This window comes from Lonchura striata, chromosome 5, assembly GCF_050655825.1.
Source record: "Lonchura striata isolate lonStrDom1 chromosome 5, ASM5065582v1, whole genome shotgun sequence".
NCBI classification, from domain to species: Eukaryota; Metazoa; Chordata; class Aves; order Passeriformes; family Estrildidae; genus Lonchura; species Lonchura striata.
The window spans coordinates 46,879,465-46,905,317 of NC_140707.1; the positions used below are offsets into that span (position 1 = coordinate 46,879,465).

Genomic DNA, 25,853 nt, shown 5'->3' on the forward strand with positions numbered 1-25,853 from the left:
GGCCCGGCCCCAGATCGCCCTCGCCCCCCGTACCTGGAGCTCGGCCCGCTCCACCTCCCAGTGCGCCCTCTCCATCTCGAAGCGGGCCCACTCGTGCTGGATGTAGTGCAGGATCCCCGGGATGGTGTAGTGCTGGGGCCGGGACAGCTCGGCGGGGCCCGCCGCCTCCTGGCCGGCCGGGGCCGCGGGGCCCTGGGGCTGTTGCCCTCCTCCGCCAGCTCCGGCCCCCACGCAGCCCCCACCCGACTGCAGGTTCATGTTCCCACCCGCCTGCGGCGGCGGCTGCTGCGGTCTCGGGGCGGCCGCCATCCCACCGCCTCCTCCGGCTCCTGGGTGCTCGTCCATTGTCTGCGGGGAGCCCTCCTCCTCGTCCCGCGGCGGGGGCCAGGAGCAGGGGCCGGGGAGGGGGCGAGCGGCGCTGGCTGGGGCGGGGAGGAGGGGGCGGGCCGGGCGGGGTGGCTGCGCCGAGCGGGTGCGGGTGTCAGCGCAGCGCGGAGCCGCCGCCAGCCGCCATTACAGCCCCGCGGCCCTCCCACCCTCCCACCGGCCGGGCGGGGAGCGAGCGGCGCCTGCCGGGAAACCGCGGCCGACGCGCCTGCGCGGAGGGAGGTGAGCGCCGCGCCCGGGGGAGCGGGACGGGCCCGGGCCCGCGGCGCTGCCCGCGGCGGGGCCGCCTCGCCCCGGCCGGCCGGCCCTGGGTCCCCGTCGGCTCCGGGTGACGCTCGGAAGCGGCGGCGAGGCGAGGCGCGCCCCGCCGCTCGGGAGTGCCGAACGCCTGGGAAGAGTCGGCGGGAATGCGGCCAGGCCGGGCCTGCGTCGCAAAGGGACGCGCAGCCAGCGCAGCGCGGGTCCCACACTTCGGCTTTTGAGACTCTGCGCGGTTTAATGGTGCGCTGAGTTTGCCCTACAAGGAGGTGGTTTAGAATAGATGTATTAAATTTACGGTGTGTTTCTGGAAGCTGGCTAGTCTCTGGTCATCTTCATGATACCTCGGTTGTGATGTGTGCAATGTATTCTCCCCTTGAGGAGGAAGAGTGCACCATTTTCGCTGTTCTGAACTCTTCCACGCGAGGACGGTTTTGCAAGAAATTCCTGGTCTGTTTTATCTGGCTCGGTTTTATCAGCGATAGCAATGTGTTTGAGGCTGTAGTTTGAATATGGTGAAATTGCTTCGATTGCAAAATACTGCTCTGAAACATAATACTTAAAAATTACCATCACATCCTATTTCCATAGGTCACCCATTTTAAGTAAGGTAGGTCTTTGGTTTTCCCTCTCTTCAAAATTTTTACATGCTGTACTCATTCACTAGAGGGGTAGTTTCCTAAAAAAGGTCAGTTCTTTACAGACCTGGAATTCTGTTAATTACTGGAAAAAAATACTGTTTGTCTCCGTACTGGTGTTTCCTTTCTTTACCAATCTCTCCTTAGGTATGTATTGATGCTTCAGTTAGTTCATCCAGTTCTTCCTTTCTTCTCCATTAAATCATTTCCTACTAAAATGTCATTGTCCATTCTTCCTGATTCCATACTGATTAGTCAATCTAAATCCAGCTCCTTTCCACCTCAGTTGATTTCTTTTCATTGTCTACTGACAGTTACCTAATCATTATTAAAAACTGAGACTTAGCTCATAATTAGTTTAACCTTTTGTTTAGCTGCAGTTTTTCAGGACATTCCTCATTCCTGACTATACGGGAGTTATTACAGTTTAATTCCGTTACTATATGCAGCCAGCATATTGATAACAGCAAAGGAAAACGTTTTTATTCTTTCCTTCCTCCCTCGACTTCCCTAGATAATTAAGGTTGCTTTTAAAAAAAAATCCCTGTCCTGAAATTGAACACAGTGTTTTATTTTAAAGCCACACAGACATACTTGTTCCATCTTTTTGATGAATTTTTGTGGGCACAGTAATAAACAAGACTGCAAAAATTACTTTTACTGGTAATGTTTAAAATAGTATGTGGTTTTATTAAAGCCTTGTCCACTGACAGAACAGAAGTAGGAAGACCAAGGGTTCTGATTATGTGTGTGGTCTTAATTTGCTACATGGTTTTGTGCAATAAATCTATAAGAAGCTCAATAAACAAATATTTTTAAAATACTTGTTCCTTTTGTTACACCTCCTTGTGCTTCATGCCTTTATTATTTAGCCATTTTAAAATTTTCATTAATGTTTTAATTCTAGGGGAAGGCATATGGGGAGTGGCTGAGGTCATTTGATCTGTTCAGCCTGGAAGAGTCTGAGAGGACACCTCATTGCAGTCAACAATTTCCTCGTGAGGGGAAGAGGAGAGGCAAGCACTGATCTCTCATCTCTGGTGCCCAGTGACAGGACCTGAAGGACCTGAGGGAATGGCCTGAAGCTGTGCCAGGGGAGGCTTAGGTGGGATTCTTCACCCAGAGGGTGGTGGTTGGGCACCAGAACAGTCTCTCCAGGGCAGTGGTCACAGCACTAAGCTGGGTGAGTGACAGAGTTCAAGAAGCTTTTGGACAATACTCTGGGGCACAGGATGTGACTCAGGATTTTCTGTGCAGGGCCAGGAGCTGGACTCCAATGATCTGTGGCGGTCCCTTCTAAGTCAGATTATTCTGACTTCTGATGATTCTACATTTCATGCACACATAAAGTGCCATTAGATCTCTGCATCCAGAAAATCAACTTGTTTAGAGTTGGACAGGGAAGTACATTATTTACCTACAGAGCAAAATAATTATTTGCCTATAGTTCTATTTAACATTTATTTTTACTTGGTGAAGCAGTTCTGTAAATGTGTAGTCATGCCATTTTTGTGAGATTTTATCTCTTACATTCTAGCTAAGAGCCCTAGAATGTTGCAAACCTTTCTTAGGCTGAAATAACTAAAATACTTCTAAATCTGTAGACATTGACTGGAGTGGTTTTAGTTTGAGAGATGTCTAATTTGAATTGCAGCTGTACTGCAAGTACAATTCAAACTTAGGTTGTGGTTTTGTTTTTTTGGTTTTTTTTTTGTGTCAGATTATGTATAAATATTGGTGAAATCTGTGAAAAACTAAATTCAGTGTTTATATCTATACCAGAGGAATAATTAAAATTATATTTAAGATATGCTTTATCTTACTGCATGTAGAATCAGCTGGGTTGGCCTCATGGGGAGACTTAAGATCTTTTTATCTGCAGAACAGGTATTACAGGCTTTGTCTCTCTGTGAGGTCTCAGCTGTTATCTGAAAAGGAGTGTCACTCAAACAGGGACAAGTTACTTTGAGGTGTCTCATGTGGTCATGCAGCTCCAGAACCATGTCAGCCTTGCAGTGTGAGTCACACAGGCCAATCATGATATGAATTTTCTCTCATAGATACTTATCTGCAAGAGATACTTTAATGAGGGTGACATCTAACACACTGTAACAGCTCATATTTAAATCTCAGTAGTAAAACTGTATGTCATCTGCATGCATGCCAAATTATCTTTACAGAAGATGTATTTTGTAAGGGAAGTAGAGTGCTACTTAGTCACTCCAGAAGGTAATTTCTTTTGAAGGAAAGTTTGCAGTTTCCAGACTTGTTACATCTTCCCCAAGCGATACCTTCTGAGGTTTTTGTTTACAGGGAATCTTTATTCAGTGATAGAGTTCCACAGGTGTTTTGTAGATTGGGTATGCAGGACATGCAAGGAAGCTTATACCATAGGCTGTTCTGGACAAAATTTCTAACGCATGGTTGACTGGGATGGAGAGAGTTGGACTTGACAGTCCATCAGGATCTCAATAGTCTCCTCCAATCTTCAGTTCCTAAGCGCATTTGTAATGCAGATAGTTGTCCAGTGACCTGAAATGAGAGAGCCTATTCATTTCTGACAAACAGCCTTCAGATAGTAATGTCTTTTCATTACTAAAATGAGCAAAATAATGGCAGAGATATGAAAGGCTTGCATCTTGTCACCAATTCCCTTGAACCATTTGATTCTGCATGTATAAAAGCATCGTAATCTCTGTGTGTGTGCATGGGTACACGCAGACATGTGCATGAGAATGCTCAGAAAAACATGTAAGAGTTGTACCAGAGGAAAGGTAGCTGGCTTTTAAGTGGAGTACTGATTATTGATCTTAAAAGGTAGCTTCTCAATTATAAAGAACTTGAAGAAATGGGGTTTCTTTATGCATCAACATGCACAGATATGCTTTTGTTTGTTTATTATACTTCACAGGCTTCTGTACATCCTAAATACGCAAAACTCATTTTAACGTGTTTTCTATATCTGAAAGCCAAGATGAAAAGAGAAGAAATAAATTTTGTTTGTTAGAAACAAAACTCAGTCATTTCCCTTTTCTGCCTAAATTGTGCAAGCAAATGCTTTTACTACTACAAGGGATTTTTTTCAGAATTAGTTCTAAATGAAATAAAGAAACCCTTAAGATTTTTTTAACACTAGCATTATTCTCGAAGTCATCTATGCTTGCTTACTTTTTAAGTAAATTTTTACTAAGTTATTATTCGAACTTGTTAATTTATTCCACTTTTTCTGCACAAAACTGTGTGCTTTTGCTGCCATTTATATGAACAAAATTTCTTGAAAGCTATCTTTGGGGCTGGTGGGAAAATACAGAAATGGCTACAGAAAGAGTGGACCTCTTTCCTACAGGTTCAAAAGCTGTTGATAATGTTTTCTAATCCTGTGAATAATTGTCTCATAAATTACAGATAACACTTTTGAGTGCTACTATGGTTCTACCTCTGTTACAACCTTATTCGTTTTTTTCTTTTTTTAATCTATTCTGGATAAGACCATTTGTGCAGATTCTAAAAAAAACCATTCTGGTCTTAATATTTTCATCTGTAAAACAATCCAGGCCATTCATAAGGATACATGCAGATAAAATAGTCACAATATCAGAAAGGGATTAACCATGTACAAAGATTAGGGTAATAAAGGAATAATTAGGATTAGGGGCCAATCCTGCAATAGGATCACACATATGAATTTGTCATGTGTTTTGCTGTTACGTATTGCTCAACAGTAACTCAAAGTACAACAGCTCTGTCAGTGCTCTTGGGGTAGTTGTAGTGTTCTCCCTGTCTTCCTGTTCTCAAGCCCTTGGTACCATTTATGACTAAATTATTAAAATAGCTTGGATCAAAACAGAGTACCATTAATTCTTGTTTCAGCAGCACCAAACATAAAGATGAAGTGTAAAATTCAGATGAAAAAAGAAAAGCTGTCTACACCACTGTTATTATCTTTTTAGCATGGACAGATGTCTTTTTCAGTTGGTCTCCTGTGTCTGAGCTTGCTTAAAACAATGGGCAGCATTTCTTGGATTGTTTCTCTTTCATGCCACAGCTCCTTCTTAAGCAGCTTTAAAGTTTGAGGTTCCTTCTGTCATGAGGTTGGCTCTTGCTAGGGGACTTCCTTCTGAGCTGGAAGGAGCTGTTCATCCTTGTCCTTCTTGGAAGGTTTTTATCAAAAACTGACTACATCATCTTAGTATTTCAACTTTATGCTTAAAAATATTAAGACATCTTATTGCAATTCTAACTTCAGGCAGCAATTCAAAATACAATGTGGGGGGGGGGGAAAAGATTGTAGATGGCAGTCTCCCATTTAGTCATCAATGTCAGTCTACTTGCCTCCAGCAGTGAAGATCCCATCATACATTTCTATCTGAGCCTTTTTTTGTCTCAATGACATGGTTCATTCTTCCTCAGAGACAAACTGGTGCTGATTCAGAAGCCCTGGGTGCAGTGCACCAGCCGCGTGCACTGCGGTAGCAGCAGTGACCAGCATCCACGACTCTGCTGTCGGAGTGACACAGAAGAAGTGTGTTCCTGAAGAGGCTTCACATGCCTGGAGGAGGTGAGAAAGCTCTGAGATTGTCATGATTCCAAATAGATTCTGTTATCTTGAGGACTGATCCTGAACTAACTATGTGTCACTCAACTAAGAATGAATTCTCAGTATCAAGTCAAATAAGTAAAAATACATTTGAAATCACATCTGTCACATCTGAAAATCTAAACTTCTTTGTAGATAGAGTAAACCACAGTACACTGAGAAAAAGAGGGTCATTTTCATGAGATCCATGTGATGGTAAAAGAGGTGGCTTTTCAGAAAACAGTGACCACTGTGAATCTGAAGTAAACAATAATTAATGTCAGCACAATATATTGGGACTTGTTGCATCACTGTCATGAAAGATTTGTCACCCATGGATGGTGTATAGCCAGTTTATTCAAGTTGCTAGTAATATGATGCAGCACCTATGGAGCTTGCTTGTATTTTTTCCCCTGTTGCTTTTCTGCATTAAGATACACTGTTTTTACTCAAAGAGCTACACTGTATTGTTTTGTGGATTCCTGATAGGTTTTTTCTGTTTAAACTTTGTCACAGAAGCTGTGAGACCTAAGATGCACCAGGTAAGGACCAGCTCTTAAGAACTGGAAAAAAAAAGGAATAACTTTTGCAGTAGTTGTATTTCCAGTGCACAAACCTCAACATTATTTGGGCCAATAAATCTGGGATGCAAATAGAAAGTCAGATGGAAAACATTACCGTGACTGTTCTCAGGCATTAAAGAAAATAACCCAGAACTTCTATTTCAAAAAATTACATCTGCAGCTTACTCTCTTTTCATGCTTTTCAAAACATTAGAGATGTCAATTGTTTAGGAAGCAGATTCTGGCATATGCTGTGCTCTTTTTAATACTTTTTTTTTACTGTACATTGCATGTGGTATATTTATATTTTACAGCTATATTTCAGTGATGTTGGGTGGTTTAATATTTATTTATATTGATATGAAGCTCTTTTGAGTTATTAATGTGAACCAATTTCTCTTTAGCTATTGAAAACCCACACTTAGTTTTCATTAAGTACAGAATTTACATTTTGCATCAGTGTGGAAATCAGACAGGAGAAGATGGATTTCAATAGCTCTTGCTCCAGCTCAAGATATAGATACTGCAGCTACCCAATTATTTAGGAGTCTCTCATTCTGCATTAAAGAAATGATCATATGTTGTGGCCCATGCATTTTCTTTGTCATCTCTCCATTCAATTTGATATGGCAATGGTATGAATGTAATTGGTAAAAACAAGTCGGGGGGCGGGGCGGGGGGGGGAAGAGCTTATGGGAAATTTTTACTTAGGAACTGTATTAGTGTGGTTTGGTATAGGGCAAATTTCTGATGTTAGCAAACCAGTTAGCATGCAGGAAGAAAATAGTGAATAGATTTATGGTTATGAAAAAGTAATTATTTACTCCCCCAATTTCCCAAGTCCTGTCAAAAAGTTATTTGATTGAAATGTGAAAATTTCAAATGTGAAAGCTGTTATTTACTAGATAGTTTGTGAATAGTTGTGTGGGGGGGAAAGGGAGTTTCTCCATGGGATGTGTGCAAAAGGTTTCAGATTTTTTTTTTCAATGTCGTATGTTTTGGCAAGAAACTCAGTCATAAATATATGCATACCTGGAGTGGATAGCTTTTAGGAAGTCTTCATTTCTATATATTACTACTCTTTTTATTTTTTTTTTTCTGCTCACAGAAATACTTTGCCTGATTCCTGCACCCAAAATTGAAATCTACCACTAAAATCAACAAAAAAGAAATGATAAAATTTTTTCTTATGGTTAACAAACAAGGTCAAACAAGACTGTCCAGGTATTATGAGCATGTAGAAATTAATAAACGGGCAATGCTGGAAGCTGAAGTAATCAAAAGCTGTCTCTCCCGTTCAAAGGATGAGGTAGGTTTTATTTTATCCACATCTCACATCTTTCCTATTGATAATTCTGAAACCTGTCAGTGTCTATTGCAGGTCATTATCTCATTTGTACCCACGATATAAAAGATTGAGTTTCTAGATTGTAGGTTCAATCAGTTGAACTGTTATCCTGTATTGAATAAATATGTTTTTCTGAGGCTTACAGAGATTTTGGAGTTATCACTGTCATGATAGATTCCTCTTCTTTGTTTGAAGAAGCCCAGAAGTCATGAAAAACTCATTTTTATTACTGTTATTACTGGTTTTACTGAGATATTACTGTTTTGCCAGAAGGTAGAAGGCAGAGTACTGACAGCTCCAAATTTAAACTTAGGGTAGAGGATTCCAAACTATGAAAACATTATCTAAAGCACAGGGGAGTTTGGAAACACAAATTTTTAGGCCTCTGTATTAGACTTCTTTATTCAAAAGAAGTGTTTATATGTTCTGCAAGAAAGTCAGAAAACATCGAAGTTGAAAAATTTTTTGGATGAAAGTTGAGATTTTCATTGCTCTCTTAATAAAATTGTTGGTTCTTTAAGAAAAGCACCAAACTTTTGCATATTGCCTTGAATTAGAGGAGAAAAATGTGACTTGGCAGTGAATGAAGTTTGTTGGTTTGTGTTCTGAAGTCAGCTTCTTTTCATTAATGATGCGTGTTCTTGCACAGCACTCCTCACATACTTCCTTCTAGGAAACCTCAATAAAAATAGCATTTCTTCCAAGTCCCTCAGTTCGCAGCTTTGACAGTGGCTAAAGAAAGGAACATCTTCGTGCTGCTCCTGCCAGGGCATTTCGGAGCGCAGGAGCTGCGGGCGCTGCCGCTGCCATTTCGGGCACCGAGCGAAATGACGCTGAAAGAAAAGGTGGCGGCGAATCCTCTAGCGTCGTGAAACGGCGCCATCTCCTGGCTCTCTCCCTTTGGGAAAGACATGTTAATTCGCCACTGGGCCTGAAAGTCTAATATTTTTAATTTTTACATTAAAACATTGGTCATTTGTTTAAATAGGAAAATTATCTCAAGGTCTTTTTTTGAGAGGGCTTGCACATGAAAATTATGGTAAAATACTGGATGCCTTTATAACCCCAGACAAGTCACTTCAGCTCTACATGTTTCAGTTTTTCCATTTAAAAATTGGTGGCATGCTTTCTGCCAGATGAAAGGTGTGGTGTAACAGTTACTGTACGAAATTTCTTTCAAGTTAAAATTGATGAATCTTGGCAAGTTCATGTTCACTGTGGGTCTTACAAACCTGAAAGCTCAGGTCCTTTGAGCAATGTGCTTTATTCTGTTGTGTGCTTAAATGGCAGCAGCTATAATTGAATCATTTTGCTTCTGCCTAGTGCTCTTTTGTTGAGTATAAGGACTTCAAGCTGGTGTACCGACAGTATGCAGCCCTTTTCATAGTTGTTGGCATCGACCAGACAGAGGTAAGAAATTATATACCCTCTTGCAATGAACATCTTTAGTGATTATCACAGGCTAGAGCTCAAGTCTTCTTCCAGTATGCAATTTTTCAACAGCAGTAAGAGAATTTCAAGGAGTCATTAAAAAAAACAAAAAAACCAAAAAAAAACCTAAGCCAAACAAACAAATCCCCTCCCGCCAATTTATTTTTATTTCTGTGAAGAGAGATATAAAAGCAAGTGTGCTATGCTTGACTTTGGTCTTTAACAGTAGAATGAACTGTTACCATGAGGTAGTCTTCCTGAGCCTTGTACTGATTCTACACTAATTTATGTGAGGTAGGGTTTCTCAACAAATATTAGTATTACACAGGTCAGCTGTCTAATCTGTGGTGACTTCTCTCTGTTTTTAATGTCCTTGGCCAAAGAAAAAATTCTATACTGTCAGCTATAAAGATGCCAATTTATTTTATTTTTCAAAGGGAAATATAAGAAAGGTATCTGAAAGCTTACAAGTACTGCTATTTCAATATGTTCAGGTTGCACCTGGGAGGCCTTTGTGTTTGCACTGATAACTGGTTCTCAGAAGTTAATTCAGCACTTGCTGTTGGAGACCTTAACAGGGTGGTGTGGAAGGTAGCTGCTGCCTAGCACAATATCTTCAAGTCAGGGTTATCATGGCAGGCAATTTGGGACAAATTATTTTGGCTTTGCTACAGAAATTGCCCAGCAGAGGCTAGATCTGTGCTGCAGCTGGCTGGTGTGACCTCAGCATGGGTAAGCTTAACCTAGTTAGCTGTGTGTGTCCATAGAGTGAGCTGGGAGGGGTGGAACAAGGACTGCAGTGGATGGCAGCAGCACGAGGGAGAGAAGCCATTGGCTGTTCAGAGCTGCTCTCTGTGGCCAGCCTGGAGCTTCTGCCCTGAGCACCGCCCAGCTCTCGGCACCTCAGCTGGGGGACTACATGGCCTGAGCAGAGGGCTTACTCTACTGTCTAGTGGCTTTTCAGTCACCAAAAACTGAATTAACACAAGGAATACTATTACATTTTCTAGATATTCATTTAATATTCTGTTGTTTTTCATTTCAGAATGAGATAGCAGTATATGAACTAATTCATAATTTTGTAGAAGTTTTGGACAAATACTTCAGCAGAGTGGTGAGTGAGATGCTGAATCTGTTAAGAAACATTTTTTCTCTTTCAAAACTTTGGTGGAAGTGTCATTTCAGAGAATAAATCAAATAAGAAAAATAATATTTTAGAATTTTGATCAATATGATCACTGTGGGGAAAGGCAGTATGAGCTGATTTTTCAGAGAAGTAAAAGTCTACATGGGTTATAAATTATCAGACAAGGAATACCAGAAAGATTTCTGTTAGAAAAGGACAGGTTTATGGGTCTTATGGGTTTTCTTTGGGTCATACACTCTTAAATTAACCATGGGCATTTTATATGTTTTAAAGAAATAAAGAGGTTTTACTTTGCAGTTCTTATGCACTTTATAGCATTACATTCCCCAAATGAACTTCATTCATGATTAAGATGGTGTCAGCATGAAGCAGGGAACTGACATCACTCTCACTGAACAAGATTAGAGGAATAGAGCAAAAGAAACCTCAAAAACCAGTCTGTACTTGTACTCCCCATATTGTTGTCAGGCAACAGTGGATATCTGATAAAACAACTATTATAGAGATAGTAATTTTGTTACGGATTCAACATCAGACATGGCTCCATTTAAAACAACACTGTTCCTTTTGGTGGTGAGATTTTTTTGCTTGCTTGCTTTTACAGAGTTTGAAAATGCAGCTTTGCAGTTCTGGTTAGAACATTTGCTATTTAATATAGGGTTTGTAATAATCTTGTTACAAAAAAAATTACTGAAATCATACTTTGGCACAGTTTTAGTTATGTGTTAGAAGTTTCAGAAATGTGTTGAATATCCCTCTTGGAAAAGAGGACTGGGTATTTCCTCTATAGTCCATGTACTTGAGGTACTACACAGGTAACTGCACAAACAAGATATCAGTATGCAGGGTCTAAAACTGCTTTCCCAGTTCTAGTACCATAGCAAGCATGGCAGAGCTCCCTCTGTGAATTCAAGGACATGCATGACAAAGTCATCTGCACCCTTCACTATTTAGATGTTTGGCAAATCTTTTAGGCTTTTATCTCAACTGCTGTCACCCCAGCCCATGGAAACTGTTGGTACTAAGTATATCACTCTCTGACTGCACTGAGTTCAGAATTTCTCTTAAAATTGCTGACTGTAGTCCCAGCCTAAGTAGTGATAACCAGGAATGGGATTAGATCTCGGCAGCACAGAAATGCACAATAAAATTTAGTCACACCTTATTTGTCTGACTGAGCTAACAGTTGCCAACCACCTCTCTTATTTTATTCCTTTAAAGCAGAGCAAAAATAGATGTAGTTATACATATAAATGTAGTATATATAAAATCCTTTGACCACACATGTAACCCAACCACTGATAGCTGTTGGAAATTTGCTGAGTTCATCATATCAGAGGGATTTTTCTTGTTATCTGTAGCATTTTGGTTTTGAGATGGAGGAACCTAAAAGGGGGTTGCTATAAGAAACCTCATGACATTTGATGGTTCTGGTTCTAATATCATATAACACAATAAATGGCAGAGCACTAAGACAAGGGCTTAATTCTAGCTGGGGTTTCTGGCAGTAACCACAGGGCAAGAAAGTATAAATCTGTACTTTTACAGATTACTGTTTAGGATTTGCAGAATTTTAGCAGAATCCCAAATTATGATGATGGCAGTGGAGACAGAACTCTGGGAGAGAACATGTGTCCCACTCTAGAAGGACATTTTGTCATCTATTATTTTTAGACTTGAGAGCTTTAAACTTTCTCACATACTCTATTTTTATCTAACGGAGTTTACAAACCTTGAATGCAGGTATGAAAAACATTAATGGAATTAGGGGGAAAGCTTTCAGAATTGTTTGTGAGCTGTAATTCTGAGTCCCCTTCACTTTTATATGGCTACCCAAGAAAAATTCTGCATACTGGTCAGAAGTCCAATATCCCCAACTACTTTTTAATGCTGAGAAAACTTACACTGATCAGACCCTTAAAATGCAATTTCTGTGATGCATTAAAAACTTCTAATTGAAGAATGGCAGAGTCACTCAACAGAGGCCTATAGACTAGAACTAGTCCAGTTTAGATCGTCTTTAGACCACAGAAGTAGTAGCAATTTTACCAGTAAAACCTTACCGGCTTTACTCTCCCTTAAAACCAGGTTTAAACCATGAATGAAAACCACATTATGAAACTAAATTCTCTAGGTAGCAGGTAAAGATTCCCTCTTTTAATAGAGACTGGGGAATCTCCACACAACCTGGCAAGATCTTATGTGCTAAGGCTGTGATTAATTCTTTCTAAGTTTAGCTACTTAACTGAGGAACCTAAGTTAGAAATTTGGTCATCCTAAGCTTCCTTTACTGGCAGTGGAGACCGATGAGAATCTCGAGAAAGTGAGTCATGCCTCAAGTGTGCCGAGTCAACTGGTGAAGATCCCCATCTCTTCTGCTGACTGCAGAGAGACCATGAGGGCTTTTAACTCAGACATTTTGGTTAAATGAGTAATACTGCTTGGAGTAAATCCAAAAATAGAAGGGAAATCATAACTTTATGAAGAATTGTGTTGCTGGGGCTGGAGAATACTTACAAGTGCTAAGGGTCCAAAGCTTGGAGTTGCCTTGCCTTTCCTAATGTATGCAGCCACTACCACAGCCATGGGTATATAGAGTGTCTAGATTTTGGTGTGAAAATGATCTGCAGCAGCAACTTTAACTGTGTAAACTTGGCACTAACATCCTGGTTTTGCAGAACAAGGAAGAAATAATACAGGGCTGGAACTGCCATGATTAGAGCTGCTGGTTTTCCACCCACTCACTCAGATGGCACTGCCTATATTCAAATTGTTACTTGTAGGTGACCTCAGTGAGTTTTTTTAGCTTTGATTACAGAGATTGATAGCACATGTAAAGCAAAGCAGTGTTGCAGGAAAAGAGCATGTCATTGTCCAGTCCAGAACAGAAATCTGAATCACTCTAAAATTTTCTGTTGTTATTTTGAAGACTTTCTTTATCCTTTGAAGGGATGTGTTATGTTTAATGATTATGAAATGAGATCACCTGAGATAAGAGATCAAACTAACTAATGGCTGTCTATCTCTTTTCCTTGCAGAGTGAATTAGATGTATCCTTTTCAGTATCAGAAATCCATTTGTTATCACTTTTTGGTGTATGCTCCAGTTCATACTGTCTTCATAGTACTGACTATCACTCAAGTCAATGGAGATGTTCACCAGTTTTGCTCTTGGAGTAAGTAGCACCATTTTGGCACCTTTCTGAAAGCATAGCTGATGTTCACATGGCTCACCTATTTAAATCCATCATTAAGATAACCCTGGTTCCACTTAAAAAAGACACAGAGAGCTTGTTTTGAGAGAACTAAATACACAAAAAGTTAAATTCACGGGGAACTTTCAGGCTTAAGGTTTCACTTTGAGTTACAATAAAATAGATACTGAAATTACTGTAATAACAAATGAATGTCACAGCTGTGTCTTGAGCCAAATAGCAGCACTATTTGTAAGATTATGTTTGCAGTTTGATCTTACTTCATGAAAGCAAGAAGTGAGTTTTACTTTCTGTATCTTTGGAAGGAGGGAAAAAAGTGGGAGGAGAATATTTAGGAAACCAGGTGTTAACTTTTCCCACTTCTCCCCTTACACTGCTGTATTTTCATTATGTTTTGCAGGGTATTAATTAAAATATGATTTAAAACTCACCCAAATGCAAATACTAAAATACAGTCCTGAAAAAATAAATATAAATAGCAAGTAAATAAAACACAATACTGGAAAAATTAAACCAGGATAATATAGCACAGCTTTCCTTCTCAGTTCTTCCAACACACTGTATGTTGACTCTACTCCAGCAGTGCTTATGCTTATATTTGTTGTTGGTTAAATGCAAATCTGTTGGTACAAAGAGTTTCAGTTACACACCTGAAATACAGCTGCCATCTTGCAATCAAGTTCTGTCAAATAATTTAGTTTATTTATTAATTACCATTTATGAAGAGCATAGAAAAAGTCTGTAATTTTTTGTTCTTACTTCTTTACTGAAAAAGGAAAAAACAAAACAAAAACCAACAGGAAATAATTAATTTAACTTTTAAAATATTTTAAAGCTTGTAATTCTGCCTCATTTGCTGACAATACATCTATATATATGTGTGTGTGTACATACACTCACGCATACTGTCCACGTTTCCTTCCTAAAATTTAGAAAATGCTGTGTGTTAATAAAACCCTTGAATTCACGGATACTATGTAAGTGCAATAATGACATTCCAATGTGAAGGGACACTTAAAGTGTGTGACCAATTATAGAAATACAATTTTTTTATTCAGTTAGTTCTAATCCTGAACTATGTGTTCATGTATGTGAGCTTTGCCAAATTAGAGACTGACCTGACCTATTTAATAATTACACATAAAAAGAATCCCCTATGTTTCCATATGGTGTACTTTGAGCACGCAATTGCCTGATTATCTGAGCCATTTGGTATACTGACTATTCTGAATTCTGCTGCCTCTGCTCAGTGATTTCCAACCAAGAGCTCTGCACCTTGAGCTACTCCCACTACTCCATTTAATAGCTGAGAAAGGCTACTGCATATCATGGAATGGTTTGGGCTGCAAGACACTTGAAAGGTCATCTAGTTCCAAGCACCTTGCCATGCATGGGAAGGGACACCTTCCACTACACCAGGTTGCTCAGAGCTCTGTCCATCCTGGGTCTTGAACACCTCCAGGGATGAGACATCTACAACTTCTCTGGGAAACCTGGGGTAATCCCTCACCACTTTCACAGTAAATAATTTTTTCCTAATACCAAATCTACATCTGCTCTCTTTCAGTTTGGAGCCATTTCCCCCTTGTCCTGTCACTACATGCCCTGGTAAAACATCTCTCTCTAGCTTTCTTGTAAGGCTCCCCTTTAGGTACTGGAAGGCCCCAATTAAGTCACTCCTAAATCATCTTGTTTCTACACTGAATAATCCCAATTCTCTCAGTCTTTCCTCAGAGGAGAGATACTCCACCCTTCTAATAATCCTGGTGACCTCCTCTGGAGTCACTCCAGCAGCTCCATGTCCTTCCTGTGCTGGCCCCCCAGAGCTGGTGCAGCCCTGCAGGTGGGCTCTCAGCAGAGCAGAGCAGAGGGGCAGAATCCCCTCCTGGCCCTGCTGCCCACGCTGCTTTGGATGCAGCCCAGGACACGTTTGGCTCTCTGGGCTGGGAGTGCCCATGGCTGGGTCATGTCCAGCCTCTACCCACAGCACCCCCAAGTCCTTCTGGGCAGGGCTGCTCTGGTCTGTCCATCCCCAGCCTGTGCTGGTACTGGGGGTTGCCCTGACCCAGGTGCAGCACCAGCACTCGGTCCTGTTAAGCCTCAGGAGGTTCCCATGGGCACACTCCTGGAACTTGTCCAGATCCCTGTGGATGGCATCCTGTCCTCAGTCTGCACTGTTTGGAGAAGCTGTTGCATTATATGCCAACACTAATGTTGGAAACAGGTGCAATACCACATCTGAATGATTCCTGCAGAAATTCTTCTACATGGGTCTCATCTACATGATGGTATGCCTATAAATATTTAGAAAATATGAATGTGCATTTCTAACTTAGTTGGTCATAATGGAAAAAATACTGGAAAAGTTAGTGTCTGATACATCTCTCCTTAACATACATGATATATGCATGAAGTATGCAGCTTTAGCATTAGGAAGTGTACTTTTTTACTATATACATTTCAAGAACAACTTTACAATAAAACATTTTACCTCTATATATGTACAAAATAATGCTCCCATTCAGGAAGAGCTTGATTCTTAATTTGAAAAGCTACCTAAAATAGTGAAAATTAAATAACCTCCCTTATTAAATGAGATACCCTCCCTTATTAAATGTAAAGCAGAGGTGTAACTAAAAGGAAGTGGATTATTCAGGACTGTATTTATTTTTTACAACAGCTTGAATAGCTGACCCAGAAGAACAATCTGGGCAAGTGCCTTTAGCTATTATTGCAGTGCAAGAAATAAACCATCAACCTGCCTTTCATAATGTGAAAGAAAATATCCTCCTCTGCAATTAAAACATTGCCTCTGCCAAATAGTCTCACACTAACTCTTGTGCACAGTGCAGTTAGCTTGGTTGCAAAATATTTGCTGGAAAAGGTATCTTCTGAAGGTCTGCAACAGTGAACACTAAGTAGTATTTACAGAATCTTTGTTTACAGAGTATCTTGCAGGAGACTCTCATAATTTCCTGACTCTCTACTATTACTTTTGTGTACAGATACATAGGAAGTTTATTTTAAATGTGATAGTGGCTATTTTACATAGCCAGTAGTGTTTACTAACATGAAAAAAATAGCAGGAAATTACATGAACTCAAAATCCATTTAAAATAGACCCTAATGACTAAGGCTATTCAGCCATGCACAGAACAAAGCCCAGTTAAATCCAAAGGCTGAGCCTATTACACAATTGATGTGTCCCTGAGCCCACACCAAGCCTGCAGCATATGCACTAGTTCTTGAAGCTCCCAGACATATTCCTGGCAGTGCAGCTCCAGCAGAGGCAGAACTCCAGCTTTCATTTAGGTCCACACCTGAATTCATCCAGGGCATCCAGCTCATGTCATAGTCTGTCTGGAGTCAGGTAGCAGGAAGGGTGCCTTGGGTACAAGGCAGGGACCGGGTCAGATCCCAACAGGATTTGTACATCATGTTGGTATGTATGACATAGACAGGTAAGATGCTAAATAATGCACGAACAATTGCACAGTTGTCTCATGTATTCTGCAAAAATGAACACAGATTACCTACTGGCTAAGTACTTGAGAATAGCCAGCTTTTTATAGAAGCTTTCATGTGTGAATTGTGAACCACTTACCAATTATATGATATCCATTTTAATTCTGAGAGTCAGTTGCACACTTACGAGTACCTAGGCTGGAATGACATTGGAGTGTTTTTAAAATACCAGGAAGTAGTGCTGTTGGGCCAGCTGAACGAACAAGTTCTGAAATTGTCCTTGGGGTGTTATACCTTAGTGTGTTAATAGCACTGGATAAGCCTTACTTTTGCCTATAAAGTAAGTGGGAAGGGTTTTCTGTAGCACTAAAACTCCAGCTTGGGTGGTGTAGGAACTACTTTCTTGCTATGAGGAGGACAAAAGATACTATAAAACACAAGTGTTTGGACAGCAGCTTTATAAAGGAACAAAAAGCTAGTAAGTATAACAGTTTCTAAAATTACTAAAGGTAACTTTTCTATTGTCTGAACTGGTGAAAGCAGTTGAAGTTACATTATTAACTTCCAGAGAAACAGATACTTAAGCTCCTGTTGTGGGAAGGGAGGGGGTGACAGAGTGCTCTAGGACTAAGCATCTGAAGAATGTTGTCTTGATCCAAAAAAGCCATTACATTCCATTGCAACTAGCTGCTGCTGCTCCTCCTAGGATAGATAAGAAGCTTTGATACAGGGAATACTTCATGTAAATAAACTATTCTTCAGTTCTCCGTGGGATAACACTGAGAATACAGTGCATTTAAGGAGTGAGAAAACTGAATGATGACATTATTCTCTGCATTTATAAGGATGCAATTCATTTTGCACTGTAACATAAATGGGTAAAATGGAAACCTATAAGACTAGCTTAAAATTAGCTTAGTTGTTCTAGAATTTCACAGAATTTGAAGGCACCTTTGTCTCCTATTTAATATCAGCAGTCATTTGAGGAAGAAATGGTCATGAAAGCATTTCATGGGTTTCAGTGCCTTAAATGTGACTGCCATTAGATAGGCTAAAAGTTACTGAAAGTGAACACTGGCAAAGGTAAGTCCGAATGTGTGAGTCTAGACTAAATAAAGAAGCAACTCCAACTCATCTCTAGCTGAAGATGAATGTACACTCTGGAAATCAAGGGTCTATAGTGCTGTATATTCAGTAGCAAACCATCTGCCCCATATGTACCTGTACTGTAATCTAGAAAGCCTTTGTTTGTGTTCCTGGGTGTGTTCTGTGATCACAGGGTGCACTTCATCATCTCAAGTCTGGACACACCCTTCAATTACTTGCCTGGAAAACCCTGAGATCTCTTAAAATGCCTCCACAGGAAGAAGTTATTTGTTACATGCAAGTCCTAACTGTGCCTTTTCCCCTTCTTTCCTTCCCCTCTTCCCTGCTCAACTGTCTATATACACAATATTTGTGTCACATGTACTTCCTCTTAGTATGTGTTTGCCATAAAAGCTCAGGGACAGTAGAAAGTACCATTAATGTCTTTAAGAAGGGGAGCTCTTTATGTTACCAAAAGCCAGTGTAACATTTAAAATGCCAGTTGTGTTGGTACCATTTACTTCTACTGCTTGGTATGTAGCTTGCTGCAGCATTGCCAGAAATTAGGAAGCCAAAGCCAGGGGGGTTCACCTTTGCCCAGGCTGGCATGCAGAGATTAACACATTTTCCTCTGCATTCTTGTTTTAAAAAATCTTGTTATCCTCTGCATGGATCTAGTGAAAGTCCCTTAGTGCTCTTTTTGTGGGCAGCCAGGATTCTTACTGGAAGCAGGACCTTAAATGACAGCTCTGGGTGGAGCACATGGCAGTGCCAACACCAATACAGCTTTTTCCTGTTGCCAGCTGCTCAAACTGGTTTTCTTTGCTGCATTCAGTTGGGTGTGGATTATGACTTCAGGGCTTTAAACCATGAAATTTGGGGACACTTGCCAAACAAGTAACAGGTGGGGAGGATGAGCTAAGGATCAAATACATATCCCTCCTTGGGCAGGGCATTCAGACATGAATGGCTGAGCTTTGTTGGGCAAGATGTCACCATAAAGCATAGGTGAAACTTACAGAAAGGGGAAACGACACATGGTTGCTCCCTGTACAATCCAATTGTTTGCCAAGAACAGCGTGGTAAAGGGAGGTGGAATGTTAGGTTGAGGGTAGAGGTTGAAGAATGCTTTGGGACCTTCCAAAATCAAGTTGATAGATCTTTCCAGAATGGTATTAGTATCCCCATTCAAACTGCAGATGGAATTACTACTTCTGGAATGATGACTGTGAGATTACCATATTAGAAATGGACAGAAATCGTGCCACTTCTCTGCAATGGAGTAAGCCCATTTGGAAATAACCTCAAATGCCCTGCAGGGAAATTGTCATCTCATTGAACTGCTTTGGGTCTGAGTGGAACAGCTCTAACATTCTTATTGGCATGGGTACAGTTTTCCTTCGACATGGTATTGGCACTTCTAGAAATACAGCAGGAAAAAACAGTGATGACAAGATTTGATTAAAAATGTGATTTAAATGTTTTCTTAAACAGGATGATGCAGAAAAATAAGATGGGGGTGGCAGGTTGCTGCATAGTCACTGATCCTGGTTGATTAAATTGTCAGGGTTTTAGATTGTTTTGAACTGTTAGAGGAAGGTCTGGGCTCTGCCATGGGAACTGGGGCAGTGTGAATCAGTGGTAGAGTGTAAAAATTAAAAGCCAGGAGGAGTTGCATTTCTCACTTGCTGAAAACTGAATGGAATGTTATCTAATTTCCTTAACAGATCCTGTAGCCAGTACTGAGCAGTGCCAGAGATGAACTAAGCACCAAAACAGCTGTCTTTCTGAAAATTCTCACATTACTGTAATAAAGAAATCCTAACTTCTCAAATTAAAATATTTCTGTAAAGGCTGATTTACTCAGTAGGTTTATCACAGCAAGAAATTTGGCTTCAATCTTTAAATTCCCAAGCCAAGTAAAGCTACCACCTGTGTTCACAGAAATGGTGATTCAAGTTGTAAGGACAGCACTGCTCCTTGGTATCAAAAGGCACAATTTTTAGAAACAATGCAGGCCTATGGTCAGATTCAGGAAGAAGTCTGGTATTTAAAAATAATTTAGTATTAAATTAGGTAGTTAAGTTTAGGTCAGCAAATTAGAAACTGTCTGATGAACCATGCCCATCCTTAAGACCCTGTTGACACCTATAGTTTCTCACCTAGCAGTAACCAGTATAAAAGTTATTTGAGGACCTGAATTATGCTACTACACATACCTAGACATGCAATGCTCTACGTCAAGCAGAACACTTCCTCTGGAGCAGTGTTACAATTGCTTCTCGTTCTGCACAAACACACAGTAGCACCAAGTTCAGCCCAGACTGTTCACAGCCAGGAGGAACAAATACATAGGTACCTGCCTTGGGCTGTTGTCATTTGCAGTTCAGTACTCACACTGCTCCAGCTCTTTGGCAGAGCAGTATGGCTGACTGCCAATGTCAGATCCACTGGCAGCCAGGAGACTTCTTCAATGCCTGAGTTGTGTTCAAAAAATAAGACAGATATTTATCACAGAGAGCAGAGGAAACTCTTGATGACTTCAAAAACACGATTCTTATAACTCCACTGATCAGCAGGGAAGTCCACTAACATAAATACAAACACTAGAACAAAACCAGGCTGTCTTCCTGAGTTCAATTCACAGTGTCATAAATAGCAGAATGGGAGAGAAGGCACTCGAGACTCATCAAAGTGGGGGGGAAAGTATTGAGAGATGTCTTTAGCAGTTACTGTATGAAGGCTTGCTAGCTCCACTGCACCAGTCCTCAATACATGGGCAAGATTTAGAAGGTACAAAATGAAGGCAATGCAGATCTGTTGTGCTCAGTACAGAACACATGTAAAGAGCAGCAACAGGTGGAGAGCTAGGCAGAGAAAGGGTTATGCTCTGTGTATGTATGTCAGTGAGGCATAACAGATGCACCCAACAGGCTGCTTTGCAGTGCCTGTTTCCATTTCAGGTTCTGGTGATAAATGGCAACATCCAAGTCTTTTTCACAGCATAACACATGGCAGTTGTTCAGTGGATGTGCTGGACACTCATGTCTGCAAGGATGCACTCATGTGTCATGACTGCCCACCACCTCACACCCTGCAAGGCATGTCATCAGGTTTTTTGAGACTGATGCTGTTAGATAAAGTTAAGGAAAGACAGATTGTGCTTTTGGATGGATGTGCTTATTGATTTACTTTTCCTCTTCTTTATGAGATTTGCTGCTAGATCAATGATTCAACTTTACGTATCAGCATACTCCTATTAGCTGTGTCCAAACAGATCAAATACTGTTAGTTATTCTGGGCAAGGAAATTTTGAGAATCTAGTGTTGGAAATTTTGAGAATCTAGTGTTTAAGAACTTGCTAATTACTTTCCTTAGAGGAATGCAGAATTTTTGCATATTCACATAGAAGGCTGTGACCCCTTGATAACATTTCATATCCAGACAATACATGGTGCCTCAGGCAGACAGTAAAACTAACCACCTGCATCTAAGTGTAAGTTGACCTGTTTTTTGCCACTATGTACTAGTGCTATATTCCAGGACAAGATACTGCTTGGGCTTCAACTTCTCTAATTCTGACCACTCTGTGATAAGGAAAAAGTGTCAGTTGAACTGTTTCCCTAGCTTTAGTAAAATAATGGTAAATTAACTAGAATAAATTAAGAAGTACTTAAGATTTTTTTTTTCTGAATTATCTTCACATTGTTCAAAATATACTTAACTTGAAATGTTTCTAGATCATGTTCAATTTGGACAGAGTGCACATCATTTTGGATGAAATGCTGCTAAATGGTTGCATTGTGGAAACAAACCAGAACAGAATTCTCGCCCCTCTGTTTGTGCTTGACAAAGTGGCAGAAGGCTAGGAAGATGCAGGAGTGACTAAGGTGTTTTACAAAAAATGGCAAAAGCATCAGGAATGTACATATAGTAGTTTTCTACTGTTGCAGGACTGACTCATGCAACATTCAAATTAGTTGGAAAATGTTTTCCATTTCTCTAATACTCTGTGTACCCAATGGGAAAGATACAGCTAAACATGTAGATGCATTCAGATGCAGTTTCACTGACCCAGCAGAAATCTTCCTAGAATGGTCAATAATTATAAAACATTTTGAAGATGAAAAAATGGAAACTTACCATGACTAAGTATCACTTTGAATTATGTAGTATCATGCCAGACCTAGAAACAAAATACATAGAAATATAAATACAAACTGAGTTTCAGTCCTTCCCTTAAGCACCAGCTTGATATATTTTCATACAAATTTACTGTTAATAATAATTCTGTGACTTTTATGCCTATTTTTAAACTATATTCATCCTGCATCAAAAAGCTGGTTTCCCTCTCTTTGACATTCAAGTCACAGCCACAAAAGGAAAAATACTCTGAAAGTTGTAACTGGAATTATTTTGCATTTAAATGTAATATTAATAAAAGATAATTAAAATCAGAAGTATAATGCTCTTTTGTCACGTCGGCTTCATAAATTACACAAAATATTTTCCCTTTTGGCCAGTGTATTTTTTTTCTCTTGTGCATGCTATCTATGCATCAAGATAAAAAAACTCTTACAGAAGATGATTAATAAAAGATGTGCAAGTTCTCAGGACCAGGTAGGTACCACATGAAGTCTCCCTTCTTGAGCAGGAAGCAGCAGCTATGCTAAGTTGCATTCCCAGACATCCAGTGTGCTGACTCATACTGCACACTACTCTGTAAGTCAGGGGACAGTTGGCAATCTCAGCTTACCTCCACTTACCTTTCTACAACTGTTATCTGCCTCCTTCTTCTTAACCTCCAGCCCAACCCTACATATAACCTTGTACTGAACAAGCATAATCTGTGTGAAAGCACAGAATATGCTCACATGAACACCACTCAGAAACCAGGGTCTAAAGAGCAAAGAGTGTTGTGTGTGAGAATAATTCACAGGGCTTTCACACAGTTACATGTTTATCAAAACAAGATGATGTTGGGACTGGAGCAGAGTTGCATAAACCTGGACACAGGTGTTTGTCTGAAGCACGACAGGCACAGGCAAGATGGTGGATATTACCCTCCAATTCTGCATTAGGGAAAATCTAAAAAACAATGCTGTAAAGTCCTACAAACAATGCCATGAAAAGAAATCTGGCACCACCTGATGTGTACATGCAAGGCAGAATCTTTTTGGCAAGCCCACCTCAGCAGTGGCCTGAGAAGAGGCTGTTACTAAAGAAAACTGGCACAAAGCAAAACTTATTACATAGGCTATTGTAGTTGAATCTTTTTTTTCCTGGTATCAACTACTTAAAAATCTTTAAAACCATAGTGTCATCATGTAAGCCACTTTTCTTCCAATAAATATCACATGCTAACACCAAGACAGTCCATCTCAAGTACAGCTGAATCAGCTGTATCATCTGACCCAGATTTTATTCCAGTGTAATGAAGAACTGTAGTCTCAGGTCACATGGGCTCACTGCAGAACACCAAAACCTGCCACATGCAGGTAATCACTGCCAGACTCATTCTTAAGGAGTTCCATTTACTCTGAAAAGGTTTGAACACAGAGATGAATTTGTGAGATCTGTAGTTCTCTTACATAGTTCTTTGAAACCTTTAAAAAAGCATAGCACATTGTTCATAACAAGTACTAATTAAGTATTCAGAAGAGACATATTTATATGTTGCAAACATTTTAATGATTACTTTTGAGCTTACACATTGGGTGCTTTTTTTTTTTAAACTTCAAACTGCAACAAGTTAAATAAATGTTTATAATATACAAAGAAAATACAACCAAAAGTAAAACTTGCTTTAAGTGTGCCTTGCACTAGGAACCAGTGTTTTTTAATAGCTTTATTATTGAGCTGCACAAACACACTTAAGGATTTGATCTTTATAGCAGGGCATTTGAGAAATCAAAATATATTCCCACTTGAAAGAAAAAGAAGAAAAAAAAAATGGTTGTGCATGATTATACGCAAAAACCCACTAAAATACTCCAATAGTGCAGGCACCATTAAAAAAGAAAAGGCTGGAGATGCCCATTAAGTCTAAATTTTAAAGGAAGCAAGTTTCTGACCAGTTAGCTTAAAGCCAGCAAAACAGGGATCAGTGATGGCAACCGTAGTGTACAGGGTATTAAAAGACAAACTTTACACAATACGCTGTTAGAAATTTGTATCAGTGAACACTGAAAATCTGATGATCTGTTCTTTGGAACAGTCAAACAGAAACACCTTAATTTCCAGTTGTGCAAGCCCTTGAAGCATCACACAGTGTTCTGTGCCAATTTCTTGCTGGCTGTGTAGTTACAAGGATTTATTTTGTCATTAGCAGCTAACAGACATTCCACATTTTCCTAAAGCCTCACAGGTGAAAAAAGGCAAGTCTCGTCAGAGCACAGCGTGGAGATCATATTTTTTGCACACAAACACAAGAGGCTTCACTAGTATCAAAAACACTTCCATGTCCCAGGCTGCACTCAGCGGCTCAGTTGAGATGGAAACCTTTCTCCATGGTAGCAGCTAACAGACGCTCCCTCATAATCTCCTCGGAAGAATACTCAGGCAACTTTAGGTAATGCACACATGTATTCACAGATGGATAACTTGCATCTGTAGCATCAACCTGAGGAAAGAAGAATTTTACTGCAGTTGTTCACAGCACTCAGTATGGAAGTTAAATATTGTCTAAGTCATAGCACTTGCTGCATACCTTACACCAGTTGTCAAGAAACAATAACATCAGCAAAGCTACAGGCCAATTTATAAATGCACTTGCTTTATATGTACATTAATACTATGATATTTAAATATATTAATTTTGTATGAAAATACATTTATATTAAAAAAAAAATATATATATGGTCTCAGAGAGCAGACCTGAAACAAGAAGTTAGTATCAAAACCGTAGCATACTGCCATGAATAAAATAACTAAACAAAAATCATCACTGTTAATGCAGAAGCTCCTGCACTGCCAAGCCAAAGCAGCTGGCTTGCAGGGTGGCCAGGAGACACTGTACCTTGCGCACAACAGTGAGCCGGGGGTGCAGGTTTGCCAGCCCTCCTGGTGGGAGTGTTGAACAACCAGTGGTGAACTGCAGAAAAGCCTTCCTCTCATCTGAAGACATTCCACACAAGACTCTCACAAATCGAAGGAATCCAGGGCTTAAAATAAAGTAAAACAATTAGTTCTGATGTGTGGGGCTTTTTAAAATTTCTTTTAACTTGACACAGTAGAATTACAATCTTTGGTCACATTTAAGCAGACATTGTATGATTCTAGGGCCTGTTATTAAGAATAAAACATACTTAAGTAAAAAAAAAATAGTCTTTAATCTCCTTGCAGAGTATTACACAAAAGAAATAGGTATATACTTATCTTGGGGTGTTATTTGGGTACCTTAAATTTGAATGGTAGAGAAGTAGAGTTCAAACATTTCAGCAGGCTTATTCTGACACAACTGGTAGCAATTTGTTATTGCTACCAAACATGACAAGCAGCAAAACGCAATCCCAAACCAAACAAACCCAAAAACCTTCAAATCAAGACCCACCTTCTGACAGCCAACCACCGTTAAGAGTATTTGTCCCCTGCATAGTACACTTTCTTTTTTTAATTACACCTCAAGAAAAAGGAATAAGAAATATGGGCACTGTAACAACTGTACACGGCTGGAAAAAATTACAGCTACTCTCAAATATGAGAATAACACCTCTAAAATCTAATTTTAATTGTCTGTAT

At 39.9% G+C, this 25,853-nt stretch overlaps 3 protein-coding genes across 33 annotated transcripts in view; 1 reads left to right on the plus strand and 2 right to left on the minus strand.

Annotated features, from left to right (window-relative positions):
- The window catches only part of STRN3 (striatin 3), a 58,226-nt gene extending 57,754 nt beyond the window's left edge, over positions 1-472 (minus strand). For 3 of the 7 annotated variants that reach the window (XM_085580442.1, XM_021539344.4, XM_021539345.4), the window contains exon 1: positions 34-463. In XM_085580442.1, coding sequence (XP_085436568.1) covers positions 34-345 — 312 coding nt within the window. In that variant the 5' untranslated portion in view covers positions 346-463. Of the gene's footprint in view, positions 1-33 lie in introns of all 7 variants that reach the window. The other 4 variants (XM_021539342.4, XM_021539343.4, XM_085580441.1 and 1 more) reach the window with 4 other exon arrangements.
- AP4S1 (adaptor related protein complex 4 subunit sigma 1) overlaps positions 1-25,853 on the plus strand; it is a 28,553-nt gene that overhangs the window by 239 nt on the left and 2,461 nt on the right. Inside the window, exons 1-8 of one of the 14 annotated variants that reach the window (XM_077784054.2) lie at positions 571-609; positions 2,191-2,466; positions 5,694-5,841; positions 7,531-7,731; positions 9,094-9,180; positions 10,247-10,315; positions 13,387-13,523; positions 21,077-21,101. In XM_077784054.2, the coding sequence (XP_077640180.1) occupies positions 7,594-7,731; positions 9,094-9,180; positions 10,247-10,315; positions 13,387-13,523; positions 21,077-21,086 (441 nt within the window). In that variant the 5' untranslated portion in view covers positions 571-609; positions 2,191-2,466; positions 5,694-5,841; positions 7,531-7,593 and the 3' untranslated portion in view covers positions 21,087-21,101. Of the gene's footprint in view, positions 1-437; positions 610-748; positions 889-1,115; positions 1,256-2,190; positions 2,467-5,693; positions 5,842-6,346; positions 6,402-7,530; positions 7,732-9,093; positions 9,181-10,246; positions 10,316-13,386; positions 13,524-19,840; positions 22,574-25,853 lie in introns of those variants that run through there. The other 13 variants (XM_085580450.1, XM_085580451.1, XM_021539352.4 and 10 more) reach the window with 13 other exon arrangements.
- HECTD1 (HECT domain E3 ubiquitin protein ligase 1) overlaps positions 23,782-25,853 on the minus strand; it is a 60,838-nt gene continuing 58,766 nt past the window's right edge. For all 12 annotated transcript variants that reach the window (XM_021539338.3, XM_021539336.3, XM_021539337.3 and 9 more), the window contains 2 exons: positions 25,132-25,276; positions 23,782-24,735 (listed from right to left, as the gene is read on the minus strand). In XM_021539338.3, the coding sequence (XP_021395013.2) occupies positions 24,598-24,735; positions 25,132-25,276 (283 nt within the window). In that variant the 3' untranslated portion in view covers positions 23,782-24,597. The remainder of the gene's footprint in view (positions 24,736-25,131; positions 25,277-25,853) is intronic.